Source organism: Lichenostomus cassidix, chromosome W (assembly GCF_008360975.1).
Source record: "Lichenostomus cassidix isolate B80296 chromosome W, HeHo_3.0, whole genome shotgun sequence".
NCBI classification, from domain to species: domain Eukaryota; kingdom Metazoa; phylum Chordata; class Aves; order Passeriformes; family Meliphagidae; genus Lichenostomus; species Lichenostomus cassidix.
This window is the reverse complement of record NC_139510.1, coordinates 13994659-14012369: the sequence shown is the minus strand read 5'-3', so window position 1 is coordinate 14012369 and position 17711 is coordinate 13994659. Positions and strand designations below refer to the sequence as shown.

The 17711-nt window shown below is 44.4% G+C and overlaps 1 protein-coding gene and 1 long non-coding RNA gene across 4 annotated transcripts in view; one reads left to right on the top strand and one right to left on the bottom strand.

Annotated features, from left to right (window-relative positions):
- The window catches only part of LOC146425546 (DDB1- and CUL4-associated factor 12-like), a 79005-nt gene extending 69477 nt beyond the window's left edge, over nt 1-9528 (bottom strand). Inside the window, exons 1-2 of one of the 3 annotated variants that reach the window (XM_085041635.1) lie at nt 9194-9528; nt 8201-8455 (exon numbers count right to left, since the gene is read on the bottom strand). In XM_085041635.1, coding sequence (XP_084897761.1) covers nt 8201-8455; nt 9194-9265 — 327 coding nt within the window. In that variant the 5' untranslated portion in view covers nt 9266-9528. The other 2 variants (XM_085041636.1, XM_085041637.1) reach the window with 2 other exon arrangements.
- The window catches only part of LOC146425541 (uncharacterized), a 384874-nt gene that overhangs the window by 147033 nt on the left and 220130 nt on the right, over nt 1-17711 (top strand). The window lies entirely within an intron of this gene.

The following is a 17711-nucleotide window of genomic DNA, read 5'->3' as shown; positions in this document are numbered from 1 at the left end:
TCTTTTAATTGCATGTTTACTCTGCTGTAGATACTAGTAAAGAACTGTTATTCCTTTTCCCATACCTCTGCCTGAAAGCCCTTGATTTCAAAATTAAAATAATTTGGAGGGAAGGGAAATCACATTCTCTGTCCTAAGGGAGGGTTCCACCTCTCTTAGCAGGCACCTGTCTTTCAAACCAAGACAACCTCATAGGCACCTGGGCCAAAGAACATGGCATTGAGTGGGTGTATGACATTCCCTATTATTCACCAGCCTCTGGGGAAAGATTGAACGATGCAATCGATGGTTAAAGACTACACTGAGAGCAATGGGTGATGGAACTTTCAAACATTGGGATACAAATTTAGTAAAGACCACCTGGTTAGTCAACACCAAAGGTATCTGAACCCAACTCACTTTTGATTGCCACATTAATAAAGAATGACCTCTGATGAAACCAGAGAAGCACAGCAGTGATGGAATTGGAAATGGCTTCAGCATGCAACAATCCAACAACACACACCATCTTTCCTACCCTGGAAGACTGTTATGACAGATGGAGCCCAAGGTCATGGACTAAATGAACTTAATGAACTTTTATAGGGATGGCCCATAGACTGAGGGAATGATATCTGTGTGCATATATCAAAATAGAGGAAAGGTGATGGTGTAGTAGAAAGCATGGACCCAGCATAATGTAAATGGTATGGAATAAGGGGTGGATACTGTCCTAGTATAGGCTGGGATAGAGTTTAAATATACACAACGATTACAGTCTAAACTAGAACAAAGGTTTACATTACCTGCCAAAGTGCACCTTTATTTGTGAGGATCTTATGCTGGATCATTTCACAAATGTTCAAAGGGCAGCTGTTCTAACAGTCAAATAGGCATAACAGAGCAGACAAAGCCCTGTGAGGGAACATGAGTGAAGCAAGGAAATGGAGGATCTGAAGCTGACTTGGCAGTGAGGAAAGTGATGCAGAATCACAGTCCAGGATAATTAAATCCCATATTCTCTTAAGTTTGTTCCTTGTATAACCAAAGAATATTGTCTGAAAGCCTCTGGAAGTGAAGATGGAGAAAACAAAAAACCCAAGAGAACTCAATGCAATTTTAAGAATACACACCTCAAGGAAATTTTTCTGAAATCCTTTGGCAGACATTTCTAGAAGGACAGAAGAGAAATCTAGAGGTTCTCAGAGAAAAGTTATACATACAAGTTGGTTTTGGTGAACTCTCACAGACTGTAGATCTGTTTTTTAATAAGCATCAAAACCACAAGAAAATTTAGCAGTGTATCTATTATTCTTGATGTACTAAACTAGCAGAGTATTAATCAAAACCTGATAAAGTATGATATGTTAAACTCATTCTGCAGAGAAGGCTGAAATCCATTCATCACTATTTGTGTGTTATGCATCACCTTCAACCCCCAACTGATCTTCCTCTGTAGGTAGCTGTCCTGGATTAATGATAAAACTCTCTCTCCTCCAAGAGCGAAGGGCTCTGACATCCCCTCCCCCACCCACAACAGAATTTCTTAGATGGAAGTGAAGAAAAACTATTTATTTAATAAAACCACGCAGAGTGCCCTGCAAGGCACAGGGGAAGGGGAAAACCAAGAGGGAAAAGAGTTATTAAACCTGAGTAAAAAGTCCTTTTTCCTCAGACGTAGCTTCTCCCCTCCGGGCCCCCTTGGGGGGGCTGGGCGGAGCTCCCCAAGAGCTCTGCTGTCCTCTGGCTCCCTTGGGTTTTCGGGCGACAAAGCAGATCGAAGAAAAGGGGTCCAAACGAAGAAAAAATGAAAAAAAGAAAAAAAAAACGGAACAGAGCCCACTCCGACAGCCGTCCCCGCGCGCAGTCTCTGCAGAGAGCGAAGAATCCTCCCTTCCCCCTCCTCGCTCCCCCGCAGCGAGGCTTGGGGAAAAAGTTTTCAAAACAACCCGCGTTTCTCTCTGTGGCTGAATGTAGTTAAAGAGACAGGACCACATTTTTTTAGCATATAAACCAACGATAGGGAATAAAGGATTATCATAACATCACTCCAAGACAGTAGCAGTCTTGTACAAACAGATTACTGTTCCTACAGGGACTGAATTTTCATATGTAGTGCTTTATTTTGCATGCAGGTGTGGGGTCAGGCAACAGCTGAAGGGCATCTGATTAGGAGGAAGGCACTCCTCACTTCTCCCAAGCTTTATATTATAATGCAGTTCATTGCCCAAGATAGCTGGTAAAAACACAATGCATAAAGCAGCCTCTCTGCCCTAACCACATTCCAGAAAATTAACACCTGCACTATAGGATCAGGACCAGTAATTCCCTCTCCTCTCATCCTCCCTTGTCCTTCCCCTATGAACACATACTTTCTTTTCCTCCTCAATATTTCCTTCCAGCAGAAACACCCAATTCCTTCCCCTGTCCTCCTTCAATTACTGAAAAAAAAATCAAAATCAACAATTAAGTACCTAAGATTAAGGCTTGCAAGTGTCATCTGCAGGCCCTGAAGCTGGCACCAGAAGTACTAATTAGGAAAACACATCCACAACTCAGGATGCCCACAAACTCAGGAAAACTGTGCTTTAGCTGTAAGAGATTCACATTTCAAAGAGCATCTCAACAGGTAGGAAGACTGAAATGAAAAACCGTTCACATTCTCCAGTCTAATACCACTGTCATAAATTTGTATTTGAAAGGAGGTTAATAAAGGCTTACTCTAATGCAAAATTCCTTTAGCTAAACTAAACTAATTGAGCTGAAATGGTAAAGACCTTGGAAAGAGACTGCTGAAGCATCAGACCCTCACACTTCTACCCTGGATCTTCAACCTCAATATCATTTTCTCATAGCAAGCTTCCAAATTAGTATGTTCTCAGAAGCAGCAACAGGACATATTTTTTGCAATGCTTTCATCTGCTTGTACCCCACTCTAATCCACTGTCAGCCCTTGAATTGCTTTGTCATTTTCTCACTTTTTCCTCCACTTGCACAGTATTACCATAACCTGAACAGCAACTGCTCTTAAGGCATGAAACTGCACAGTTAAGGGACAGGCTTTGTAGTTTCAGCTGTAAAAGTCTGAGTAGTAACTTCTCCCCTTGCTTGGTAAGGAGCTTGACACACTGTGGGTAGTTTAAAAATCACCACCTCTGTAGAGTAAAATAAGCAAACACTGTCTGCGTATACTGGAACTCTTGCATCACCTGGGGCAGCACAGGAAGACAGATCACACTTGCAAGCTGCACCACTGACTGCCAAGAAATCTTCCCTGTAAATCCAGCAAACAGAAGCCAAGAGAAGCCAGTTGTTAAAACACTTCTAAAGCCAAAAAGGGAGAAATATTAAGAAAGAAGATAGGCACACAGCTAAGAATGCAGAAAATTTGAATAACGTTTTATGAGTTCTAAAGACACTACAATAAAAGTTTAAAGGTAGTCAGATATTTTGTACAAGTGCAGCCAAAACCAAAACACACAATGACATAAATCCAATGAAAATACAGAAATTGGCCTACTTTCAAACAAACTGGTAGCTTCATTACTCTTGAAATAAGTGCATCTGCAAATAACTCCAAAGCAGCCAGGTCTCTAAGAGTCTTGACTTAGTCCTGATAGCTGAACTACACTTTCTTTTCTTTATCTCAAGCAGGAACAAGAACTTATTTTTCAGCCACTCATTAAATAAAAACTAAAAAACAGCCACAAAACCTTTTTCTGGATGCAGTAACCAACCCCGAAACAGTGAACTGTGCATATTTGGGCCTTGATTTTATGCTTTGCATATAATTTGGTTCTTCCTGATAGTAAAACATAGCATGCCAAATAACTTGACAGCTTGAATTTTCCAAGTCATGATTGCTTTGGCCATCTGCCAGAAGTCCAAGGACCACACTTCATCTGTGAGAAACAGAGCAATCTCAGCTATCATGTTCTTTGCAGGACAACCTTGTTATAACAAGCAAACAGGATGGATGATGTGACAGAGGGAAATCCATCTCTCCCCCCCTTTTTTTAAAAGTAATTCAGATGTACAGCTTGTAACAATGCTATCACTCAAGAACCAAGGAAGACAGGCATGGCTAGGGTACTACAGTTGTCATAGTCATGAATCTTCATGATCTGGCTCTACTTTGCACACCGCATGAGATTATTAGCTGTATGCTTATTTTTCTTTTGGTTTGCAGAAGCAGTGAGAAGTCATTTTGGCAAATGGCTCCCATACAATTACTATGCAGCTGTCCCCTTTTCAAACTGCTTACAATCAAGTTAATCAAGAAACTGCCCCACTTCATTGACTAAGGAACTTCATTAATCAATTTGCCAAAAGTAAAGACTGTGGCAAGGAATCAAGTATCTATCAACCAGAGTCTGAACTGCAAAATCCATCCTTAATTTATATACAATACTGTGATCAGAACAGTTTGCCAGGCTCTTTCATCAAGTATACTTCCATTTGTTGACCTGCCTTTCAGAGACAACAGTTTGGGGGGAGGGGAGAAACAGGAACCCAACAAAGTTACCAATTAATTAAATATAAGTGCCCTTCCCATGCATCTTTTAACTGAAAGCATTGACTTTATACAGCAAAATAAACTCCAGGCCTATTAAATGTCATTTCAAGGCAGCACGTTAGACTCTCGTGTCCTCTGTTGCTGCCCCTGCACACAGAACAGCAGATGAACAGGCAGCCCTATCTTTTAGTTGATCATACAAATCCATCAAAGGGTGCCACCTTAAGCTACAGCACTTTTTTATTATGCAAGCAGGATGGACGTAGATTTACAAAACATAAAGAACGTGCATGAAAGAGACTGCTTATTCCTCACACAAGAAGTAATTGACATGCTCTGTGCCCCAGCTCTTCACATATTGCTCTCAGAGATCACAGGCATGTTCTTGTCATTCATATTAACATTTGAAAGAAACCCAAGATAAACACATTGCCCTGCTAAAAATTGAGTCACTAAGAGAAAATCAACTGTGAAGTTTCACAATTGGCTTAAGCCAATCTTTGAGAATCCACTTGCCTCTTCCTCATCCACCCAGTCTCATGACCCCTGTGACAGCAACTAGTCCTCAGGTAGCTGCAAGATCAGCTGCATCATATCTCTGCCTCAGTAAAACTAACCCTACAAGAAAGCCCATCTGCACATAAAGCAGCAAGCTGATCCAGCTGACTCCCCAGCCACATGCACATTAGTGTCAGCAAGAACGAGCAGGTGGGAACATTCTATTCTGCAAAAGTACAACTTCAGACAAAAATTTCACCCTCAGCCAAGCTGGAAAATTATATCATTGTTCTCCTTCAGATTTGCTTTTTGCTAACAACAGAAGCAAGACAATGCTTACAGTGTCATTATACCAATACCCCTGCTGGTCACACTGAGTTGCACTGTTTGATTTTTCCCAGTCTTGACTTTTATTTAGATGATAAACACCTCTTTTTTCTATGTTAATAGAATGCTTGGCTTCCGTTCTACAGCACTACATATTTACTGATAACATGCCAAGCTCAAAAGAAACATGGACTCTTTAAAGACTAAAATATCAAACTGGTATGCCTGCTTTCCAGTGGAGATCAGAACCTGCACTAATCTTAGTACAAAACCTACTCACAGGTTGTGCTGTACAGGCAACGCAAGTGGGTAATGGCCTCACATGTGCTACTTGAAAGAGTCCAAAGAGAAACAATCCATGACATAAAGAAACATCTGAGAAGTAAGCAGTGGTAAAAGATGCCAGTGAGTTTGATACCAAGAAGGTTAATTCAATTTCTATTGTAACTGTGAGCTTTTAGTAGACTGTGACTGTGAACTTTTAGCAGAGAAGACACTGTGTCTGTGGACCTTTAGCAGAGAAGCAAGGCATACAGAAATTGTTCTCCAAGCAAGGACGTTGGAAGATAAAGAGGAGACATCTGGCTTAGGAATGCAGCTACAGCCAAAACAAGGACTGAGTTTGGGAACTTGGGGAACATGGGGAGGGTTTTTATGGTAATGGGCAAATATGCATGTAGTGGCTGTATATTAGCAACATGTTTGTAGAAATTGGGGGACATGTCAGGAAGGAGTGATCCCCCATGCCCTTCCAGGCACCTGAATAAATGATGCCCTCTTTAACACAAAAAGTTGGTGTTAAGGAATCTTATTCTGGTTTTTGGAGATTTGGTAACAAGTTGACTGACTATACTACATTTCCAGAGACAAGACCACGCAATCAGGCAATCCACCTTGATGTGAAACTCTGAAGCACTATCTAATGGGCACACACTTTCATTTGATATAATTTAATTTGTTCAGTGCCAAAATCACATTTTTCAGTTTTTGTGTCTTGTCCCCCACATTTAATTTCAGGAGGTTGGGAGACAGCACATGTTGACAGATGACAAAGGATGGAGAAGTGAGAGATTTTGCCTGCTAAAGGGCATCTCTACCACCCACACTATACTTGGCACAGAAACTACCAGACTCTGAAGACAGACATAGGTATCACATGCAGTTCACAGAAAACCAAATACTCTTGAGACCGAGGCGATGAACACACGTGGAAAGTGAAGGCAGAGATATTCTATTTCAGACTTAATTCCTGTTAAAAGACTATTTTGTTTATACAGCTAGGCCTTGCTTCTTAAGAGCTTCTGCATGAAAGCCTCCTGCTATGTAACTATGAATAACAGAACATCTGAAATGAAAAAACAAAACCAAACCAAAAAACACTGTCCCTTGCAGGTCAGACCACTGAGTGTGGCTTTTGCAAAAAAAACCCCAAAAAACCAAAACAAAACAAAATAAAACTTAAGGCAAAGAAACAATCACACCTAGTGATATACTTTGAGGTTTTAGAGCTGCTTGATCTATACATTCTTTACAATGCTCAATTCATTTCTGTGGCACTAACCAACCTGCAAAGAACAGGATTGGGATTTTGCACTAATTAAATCAGAATTTCATACATGGAATAGCAACCTCAGCTAATGAAGTTGGGCCACTAACTCCAGCAGAGAGCATCACCTAAGAAGTATGATCTCCTCCATTTATTAATCACATAGGACATTATTTTAATATTTTCCTATAAAGTGATGCTTTGGAAATGTGAAATCTGAAACATGACAGAGTCCAAAGAGATTTCAAATTTTGCTAAAGCATGTAAAGGTACATAAGCAAGAGAAGTTATTTAAACACTGAAAACAGATTTAGAGTGAAAAAAATTACAAACTGGAAAAGCAAAGGATAATCCTGAAGATCTGAAATTAATTTTTTTCAGCTTGGAATATTTCTAGCTACTCTGAAGAATATCTGGATTTCAACCATAGTTTTTAGTTTTGTAGCAACTTTTTGAAGTCATAGAATCACAGAATTGTTAGGGTTGGAAAGAACCTTTGGAGATCATCTAGTCCAACCCCCTGCTAAGGCAAGGCCACCCAGAGCAAGTGACACAGGAACGTGTCCAGGTGGGTCTTGAATGTCTCCAGAGAGGGAGACTCCATGCCCTCCCTGGACAGTCTGTTCCAGTGCTCTGCCATCCTGAATGTAAAGAAGTTCTTCCTCACATTGAGGTGAAACTTCTTGTGTTTTAGTTTATGGCCATTGCTCCTCATCCTGTTGTTGGGCACCACTGAAAAGAGTCTGGCACCATCCTCTTGGCACCTGCCTTTGAGATATTTATATGCATTAATGAGATCCCCTCTCAGTCTTCTCTAGACTAACAGGCCCAGCTCCCATAGTCTCTCCTCATAAGAGAGGTGTTCCAGACCCAAGTCAGCAGCACAAAACAATACATAAAACCAAATGGCAAAAGACTGAGCACAATAAAAACAGTCTTACTAGCAAGTTTTGCCAGGCATGTTAGCTACCATTTAGCAAAGCTAGCATCATTCATTAACTTTACATTGGCAGGACAAGAGGAAAAATCAAACCTCACTGTTGCTTGCCATCCTGCAAATTGATGTAAATTGCTCTATGTGGATTAGACAGATGCTGCATGAGGTATAGGCCTCATGTTCAGGTTTCTGGCCATCCGCATAGTGCCATGTTTTCAGATGAGAATGGGTGATTGCTAAGCGTTAACTTCATTCAAAATTAATTATGCACAATTTGGAATCCACATCTAATTACTTCCTAATATATTCCTTGGCTATCTACATACTTCAGTTATGGTAAGCATCATTTGGGGGTGGAATAATTAACAGCGAAAAGCAAAAGATACGTGGCACTTACTGTGTTGCATTTTGTCCCACATACCACTTGCCGGTGGTTCAGCCACTGGGAAGCAAATACTTTATTAAGGATTCCAAGGTGAAATTCTCTCTCCTTCAAGAGGCTGGGAAGCTGCTGGGCTGCGCATCCATGCAACAAGTGGTGATAGCTGGACTCATTCTGCATCCTCACCTCTCTACCTTTCAGGTAGTACACCACAGACCTTTTCACCAGGGGGAGTCTTTTCCTTTTGTGAACTGAGTGATCCCACCCATACTGTGGAAAAGAAGCATTAAACTTAGATAAAGCAACTAGAACAAACTTAAGACACAAGCCTTCTAAATTCAAAGATATTTTAAGCAAAATACTGAAGCCTTCCAAACTACCCATAGAATACCATACACGAAGATTAACTCAGAAATGGTGATAAACCCTTCAGCAACATAAAATTAAACACAAATATTTGCTAAAGGAGTAACACTGCCATCATACTGGAAACAATCCACCCCGGTTCAGCACCTTTGGGACATCAGAAGCTTATAGAAACAAGAGGAAGCCAAGAAGCACTTTAAATGGAAAAGCAGCCCCGACAGCCTCCCGGCGTGAGCTCAGCAGGTTTGGAGGTGACACCGCAGGGGCCATCTGATTCTGACCGCATCGTTCATCGGCCTCCTCCGGCCCGGCGTCGCCTCGCAGTAACGCTCAGCTCTGGGGCGGCGGGGACTCGGCAGTTACGGGCCGAACAGAGAGCTCCTGGCGCCACCATGGCAGGAAGCAGGGACGGGGGGAAGCTGCTGTTTTATCGCACCGAGACAGCCACCGGGGCCGGGACTACTCCTCCCCACCATCTCCCCCCCTCCTTCCCCCAAGACACCTTCCCCAGGCACCGAAAGACCCCGCCCTTTTCCCCTACCTCAACCGGGCACCGGGACACGGCAACTCCCAGTCAGGGTCACCCCAGGCACCGGCATGTGGGCTTCTGCCCTCATACACCCGTTCCCGCCCCCAGCCTACCTGCTCCCCCTGGAGCCCCCCGGCGGCAGCCGTCGCCGCTTTCCGCTTCCTGCTAACTGTTTTCCGGGCCATAGGAGAAGGAGGAGAAGGAGGAGAAGGAGGAGAAGGAGGAGAAGGAGGAGAAGGAGGAGAAGGAGGAGGAGGAGAAGCCGAGAGCCCAACCTGGGCCCCACATGGAGCAGGAGGGGGAGGGGGCCACCGGGGTACGGGGCAAATAAGTGCGGGGAGCCAGGCCCGGTCACTCTCTTCGTCACAGGCTCTACCGACTGCGCTTCACATTTTCTCCGAGGTGTTTTTACGACAGTCGCACCGTGCCTTTGCAACGGCTGTCCCACCCCTCCCGAATCTCGTTTCCTAGCAACCGGAGAAGGCAGGGCGGCAAGCTGGCCCATCCTCTTTGCGGCTGCAGGGCAGTGTGGCCCCGTCGAGGTTGGGGCGGCGCCCCCTGGCGGCGGCGCCAGCGGAGCTCGGAGTGAAGCTTCCTGGCTTCGCCACGTGTTCGTTCGCCGCTGCCCTGCACGGATTGGCGGGGCTGGCTGGCGGCCTCCCCGGGCCCCGTCAATTTAAGCATAGAAGAGGCCCTGTATTATCAACATCGTTTCCAGCACAAATACAAACCTTAGCCCCATATCAGCTAGTGTGAAGCAGATTACCCCAGCCCAAACCAGCACAGTGATCTTTTACTGAGAGACAGCCAGTGAGCATATTCCTGTTAATTGTAACATGCACAATCTATACTGAAGTTCTACATCTTTCCTGTGGGAAAATCTGACCACAAGGATAAAACACCTCCTCCTCCCCTGATGCCCGAAAAGATTGGCTGGAAATAAAACCCCATAGACCAGTGTCTATAGAGCAGGTATTTGTTTATTGCAGCATTGGAGGTGAGGGGGATTTCTCCACCTAACTCACCCCCCCGCATGTCAAGTGCTGTGGTTTATATATACAATAAATTTCACTTAGTGTGAAAAACGAGGTTCACTCTCCTGTTAGGATTTAAAAGTTTAGTACAAGACAATAGCGAACAGATAAGCAGAAGTACAGTGCTGGGTGCTTGCCATCCAGCCAAAAAGCACACCTGGTATGGACAGAGACACCCTTTACATACCCTTCAGCCTACTGCATATTCATAAACAATTATGCATATTCAAACTTTTCTCCAAACTAGTTTGCATGTTCCAGGAACTGCTTAGCCTAGCTCCTCCTTGGATACGCCTCCTCCGAGCATGCACAGTCCTCTTTAATTGAATCTGTTATCACTCCCAGATTGTAGTTTCTGCAGACGACAGGTGCTGATAGTTGGAATGTCAGTGGCAGGGTCCGTTCGTTGGATGTTATCCAGTTCATGCAGGTGTCACCGAATCTGCAGAAAAATAAGAAAAACCCTCTAACACTGTATTTGAAGTGATAGAGAATCAGGCATTACTTTATTTGCTGGCCAGGATGTGCCTAGGAAAGCATTCCAAGAACACATCCTGGGAAAATTTTCTCCCGAATTTTATACAATCAAAACCCTTGCTGCAGATGGTATCTAGTAAATGTCTGTAATAACCCCATAACCTGTAGATGTCCAGTTAATGCCACAATGTCTCAAAGATGTTCTGTTAATAGTCTTTATCTTTCTAGTTATCTTCGGAGTTTACTCCCAATCCGTAGTATATTAATCCCATCTCCTTAAAGTAATACTATATCTCAAAAAAACTAAAAAAAAGCTCCTTTCTCTATGTAAAATCAATTAAAGCTAGCTAAAAAAAATACAATAAAATTTCTTAAGTTATTTTTTTCTAACACAGGCAGTTCAAAAACTATAACAGCTATTTCACTACTATGTCTAAGCTTAGCTAGCACCAAAAAGAAAGACATTAGTCATCATTACACAGCTATTTTTCACACCAAGGCTACCTTTGTGAAAAAATAATTAAAATTATACACATAGTATCCATTGTAATATTTGCGAAAAGCCAACATTATGATATGTATTTATCACACTTAGTGTTACTATGTCACTACAACATCATCATATATGCACCAGAACTAATTTACATAACATGATCTCATGGTTATAAATGGTTCTTTTGCACTGCGCTTGCACCTCCCCAATTCGGTGGTCGTGGGGGTCTCCCTGATGAAGGCTTCCAGGATCTTCTTCGCATCCGAACTTTTCAACTTTGTCTTCGGAGCATGTGCAGTTATGATGTTCCTTGGTCTCTCTGGTTCTAACTGGTCTAAATTCTGTATTCTGTGGCTAATTGGCTTTACATTTGATAATTTCTCATTAGTACTATACTTGTCCACCTTTGAAGCTATCCACCTGGTGAGGTTTTTTTGTTTGGTTGGTTTTTTTCTTGGTTTTTTGTCTATTCAGCATTAAGCAACTAGTTAACCACATAATAGCCATTACATTGTATAGAAAGTTATAAGTCAAGTTATATTAGTATAAAAAAGTTATAATTCAGGTTATATAGGCATAAAAAGCTATGATTCAGGTTATATAGGTATAAAAAGTTATGATTCAGGTTATATTGATATCTTATGACTCAAGCTATATAAGCATCTTGTAACTCTGACCCAAACTATATAGGTATCACCCCTTCCACTGCTAGACCAGAGGGAATAATGCCTGGCACTGGCTTCACTTTGCAAAACTTCATCCCAGGTTTCCCTTAGAGAGACCCTTTTAACTAGCTTGGCTTTATCACCTGGCTTCTCTGAGTACAAGAGCGCAGTGCACAATGAGGTGCTTAGTCAAACTTTGAGGTACTCTTCTCCACCAAGTAACTCCCTTATTACAGGGGAATTAAAGGGCATAAAAATATTTGTATGTGATTATGCTGCTTTAAAACTGGTGTGGATGGATGCGTGCTTTTCCTTATGTTCACGTGGCTCACATGGACTTTTTCCTATGCTTATAGAGGCAAAAATTAAGAGTAACTCAAACCAAATAATCACCAATGAGTAACATTGTAGAGAAAAGAAAAAGGAAGACGGGGAGGGGGGGAAAGCGTGATGTACAGGCAGACTGAAAAGAAAGCCAGCTCCTGACTACTTGAAACCCTCTGGTGTCTCAAGTCACACAAAATCAGTAAACATACTATTTTCCCGAAAAAGACGGCATTTCTTTTATGCCTTTTTTTGGTGCCGTTTTGTCGCTGTTGAACCGCTAGCAGAGAGGAGACCAGTCTTCAGTGTGGCAAAAAATGTCTGTTTTTATTAATTAATTTCAACTTATATAGACTTTCAAAGGTCACTCAGATTGGTCGGTTCAAAACCTCCCCCCAGGCCGATTGGCCAGGCTTGAATTGTTCATATCATCCAAACTTTATCTTTGTTTATAAAACACAAGAAGAAGAGAGAAAATTTCTCATGGGAAAGGTCTGTGCTTGCCACAGTTCCCCCTTTTTATTTAAGAACAGAAGGCATTGCTTGTGAGCCCCAGTGGATCAGCATGAAGGATCTACTTGGTAGTGGCCAGTTACCAAACAGAGCCTGGTTGAAACACAAGAAGGGGTCTGTCTGGCAGTGGCCAGCCACCGAACAGAGCCCGAACCAGATGCTGATTAAGATGGTCAAAGAGACTCCTTGCAATACCCTAGATAGAGCATATATAAAACCTAATTCTACATATAAATCTATAATTCAATAAAACATGCATTCAAAGTCCTTGCTTTCTGACTCCATAAAATAAATTTCAGTCTCTGCTTGTGGATGGACCGGCTTCTTGGTCATCATCAGAAGGATCACTTGGTTGGTATTCTGCATTCTGGTTGTCATCTTGAGGTTGCTGGTTCTGTCTCGGGAGCTGCTAGTCAGGGCGGACGCATTTTGCAGACAGCCATCATACCCCAGTATCTGTAGAGACGCAAGCATACCCACGACCCCAAGCAATAAGCTCATGTGGGCCTTCCCAGGTGTTAGTAAGTAGGTTCCGTACCCATACCTTCGCCCGGGGCAAACGCAACTAACCTGACGACTGCAATGAGAGAAAATGGTTCAAAATCACAGGATTATTCAAATTCGGTGGCACTGTAAGGTGACTGATTGTGTACAAAGCTTTTTCCAATCAGCTCTGTGGGGTTTCCCCATGCATTCCCCCTTTTTGCCTTTCCAAAACACGCTTCAGAGTACCATGAGCGTGTTCAACAATGGCTTGGCCAGTAGGAGAATGCGGAATACCGAATGTGTGGTCTACACCCCATAGATGTAAAAACTGCCGCGTCTTCTGTGAGGCGTAGGCAGGACCATTGTCGGTTTTCACAGTGGCTGGCACCCCCAGGACCGAGAAGGCTAATTTCCAAGGGGCAATGGCATTACGACTTTTTTCTCCAGTATGAGCAGTTGCCCACATAGCTGAGGAGAAAGTGTCAATAGACACATGCACATACTTGACTCGGCCAAATTCAGGAATGTGTGTCACATCCGTCTGCCAGAGCTGCAAGGCCTTTAGACCTCTGGGGTTTACCCCTGGTGGCAGAGGTGCAGCGAGTCTGTGGCAGTCAGCACAAGCGCTGACAATGTCACGAGCCTCAGTTGGCGTCAATTGAAACTGCTTCTGCAAGGTATGTGCACTCTGATGAAAGAAATTGTGCGATGCCTTGGCTTGTGCAATTTTGTCAGGCTGAGGTGCCACCCATGTAGGGTTGGCTAACATGTCAGCCCTGGCATTGCCTTCTGTTATAAAACCTGGTAATTTGGTGTGGCTTCGAATGTGCAGAATATAATATGGATGCACTCGAGCCTGAATCGCCTTCCACAGGGTTCACAATAGCGAAAACAGAGTCGCATTATTGACTTCTTTCAGAAGTGAACAATCCAAACGTTTGGTTATGTCTGCTACACAAGCAGAATCAGTGACCAGATTCAAAGGCACCTGAGAGAACCGCTGAAAAGCCATGGCAACTGCTTTCAATTCGACCAGTTGAGCAGAGCCTGTCTCATGGCCTTTCAGCACCCGCCACTCAGATCCTTCCTTCCAGGTAACAATGGCCTTTCCTGTTTTCCCAGAACCATCCGTGAAGACGGTGGGTCCGTAAACTGGCACCCAGCTGTTCTTTGGCCGCAACGGAAGATTGACTGAATTTGCCAGCTGCAGCAATTTGTGGCTGGGCAGATGATAAGCAATCTGCCCTGAAAAATTTTGCAGTGCACTTTGCAAAGGAGCGCTATTAGCAAGACTCCATTCAAAATTGTCCCGTGATACCAGAACAACAATCGTTGCAGGATCTGCTGCCATCAACTGTAAACACCGATAACGGCATTTAATTATCAGGCAGGCTATCAATTCAAACAATGTGGGTGCTGTCTTTTTTGGCTGATGGAGCAAAAAGACCCATTCCAGGATATGCAAAGGATCATCCCATTGTTTGTTCCACTGGCCAATGATACCTGTAGGATGGAGGTCTGGAGCAGTAATGAAAACAGTGATATCAGTAGAGGGATCTACTTGATAAACCTGATGAGCAGAAACAGCTTGCTGCACTTCATTCAGCACTCGTCGTGCCTCAGGAGTCAATTGCCGAGGTGAGTTTAGGTCAGAGTCCCCCTTTAAAATATTAAAAAGTGGGGAAAGTTGTGCATTGGTCAGTCCCAAATACGGACGTAACCAATTGATGATGCCTAGCAACTTTTGGGCATCATTCAGGGTCTTAATAGTGTCTGAGAACTGCACCTCATGGTTTTGTATGGTTTGATCCAAAATTTTGACTCCCAAATATTTCCAAGGAGGCTGTTGTTGAACCTTTTCCGGAGCAATTTGAAACCCATAGGAATGCAAGGCATCGAGCAGTTGAGGCTGTAACCTCCGCAACTCATCCTGGGTGGCTGCTGCCACCAGGATATCATCCATATAATGGTAGCAGAGTGCCTCAAAGAACTGCTCATGGATTCCGGACAAGGCCTGCGCAACATACCATTGACAGATAGTCGGGCTATTCTTCATGCCCTGAGGTAACACTTTCCATTGAAAGCTCTTTACAGGCTCAGCATTGTTAATTGCAGGCACAATAAAGGCAAATTTCAGCCTGTCATTGGGGTGCAAAGGGATTGTAAAAAAGCAATCCTTCAAATCAACAATCAAGATTTCCCACTCTGTGGAAATCATTGTGGGTGAAGGCATGCCAGGCTGTAAGCTCCCCATACTTTCCATTGCTGCGTTAACTTTTCGGAGATCTTGCAACAGTCTCCATTTCCCCGATTTTTTCTTAATCACAAAACCTGGGGTGTTCCAGGGACTGGTAGAAGGTTCTATGTGTCCCTGTTGCAGTTGCTCCTGAACCAGCTGACAAAGGGCGACTAACTTGTCTTTTGGCAGGGACCACTGTGGTTCCCATATAGGTGTTTTGGTCAGCCATTGTAAAGATAGCGTGGAATACAGTGCGCCCTTGCACACAGTGACCCCTATTTGTCATGATTCGCACCCCCCCAAGCTGCCAACACATCCCGTCCCCAGAGGTTCACTGGAGCTGGAGTGACATAAGGCAGAATGGTGGCCGTATGTCCCTCTGGATCCTTCACCAACACAGGTCGCTTACTCAATCGACTCTGCGTTGTTCCTCCCAACCCCGTGATATTCAGTCCCACTGGGCACAAAGGCCACATAGGAGGCCACGAAGCAGTGGAAAGGATCATTGCATCAGCACCTGTATCGATCAAACCTCGGACTCGAATTCAATGCGGACATGCTTTCGGCATGATGATGGTACATGTCATCTGTGGTGACTCATTGGAGATAGATGCAGCCCAGTAGACCTGCGGAAGTCCTGGCAGTTCAGTGCCGTCACCTCTGCCAGCTTGCTGGTCTACCCTGGGAACAGAAGACTCACAAGGCAACAAGTGAGCAAGGCAAGTGTTTGCAGGAATGGTGACGGGGGGCAGGTGTGGAAACTGTAGCGTGAATTTGGCCCTTGAAATCAGCATTTATGAACTCTGGAAGAACAAAGATCCCTTGGCTGGTGGCCTCAGGCCCTGCCACAAGCAGTGCACTCGCCCCCTGATCCAGGGAACCGTCCACTTCCAAGGGAACCCTGTGGGCATCGTCAGATTCTAAGATGACTGTTGCTGCGGTGTAGGCGTTGACTCGGGCTGAGCCTTTGGTGCCTCCTCCACATTGACCGGGTAAGCCTGGGTCATCACCCTGTTCTGGGGGAACTGATGTGATGGGGGGCAAATCCCCCTTTTTGCACCCCTCTTCACGTTTCCTGACAGGGGTCGACCATCTGCATGGTACTGCGACCTGCAGTAGTCTGAAGTGTGACCTGGCCTACCACACCTCTTACATTGAGGAGTCTCAGTCCCTGAATCTCCCTTTTTTCCTGAATTTTCTTTCTGTTTTGATTTGACTCATTTTCATTTGTTCCCGGATTTGGGCTGTTTTTGTCCCTGATCAGTGGGTCCCTGATCCGAGGACAGAAATGCAGCCAAAGCGGATTTCCCCTGATTTTCTGACTGCACCCTGGCACAAGCTCGCATCATCTCCTGGACAGAAGGATCCCCTGGTAGGGCATTGATGATCCTTCTACACTCGTCATTGGCATTGTCTCTTGCCAAATGCTTCATCAGAATCTGTCTGATGGACTGATCCTCAACCTGCTTTTCCAAAGCTGCTGCCAGCTTCTCAATAAATGTCAGGTAAAGCTCAGATTGCCCCTGCTGTATCTTTGTATACCGTGTTTGCGGGGCAACCATCTCAATAGTTTTCAAAATGGCTCTCATACCAAGCTGTTGGGCTTGCTCCAAGATCTGAGGATCCCAGGCAGCTTGAACATTGGGGTTAGTGAAAGGTCCCTTACCCATGAGGACATCAGCCCCAACCATGCGCCTAGGGTCCTCGGCAGGCAAGGACACATTTTTCTTCAGCTGATCCTCAATTAGCACTTTCCAATTGTCCTCAAAGGCGCTGTATTGCATGGGGTGAAACAGCACCTGAGCCAGATACATAATATCAGATGGAGCAAGCAAATCACTATTTATCATTCTAAGAAGTTGCATCACGGCTGGAGAAGACACGCCAAACGTAGCTACTTTGGTTGCTAAGTCATTTGTCATGCGTCATGTGATGGTGGAGTGGCTGTTCCTTGTGTCCATGGCATCTGGGCCAGGCACATACACCGGAAAAGCCTGAATGCCCCCTTGTGGGAAGCCACCACCACCCGGACCTGCCACAGCAGATTCACATCCCTCCTGCTCTTTGGGCAATCCAATCTTTTCTATAAGGTCCCAGTCTCCTGCCTCCAGCGCACCCTGCTTCACTGATTCCCAGAACTGCAGGGAGTCACGCGGGCGAGAAAACCCCATGCCGTTGCGGCGTCTCCAAGGGTTGGTCAGAGCCCAATGCCTTTTCTTTTTCGTCGCCCGCGCGAGCCTCCGCCCAGGAGGAAGAAAACCCTCCTCATCACTGTCTGAGCCGTCTGAGTAGGGCTTGCAACCAGCACTTCCCATCACAAAGGACGGTGACTGGCCGGAGGCAGTGTCTGCGCTAAGAAACTGCGCGGTGACTGGGATGGGGGAGGGGCAGGGAGATGGC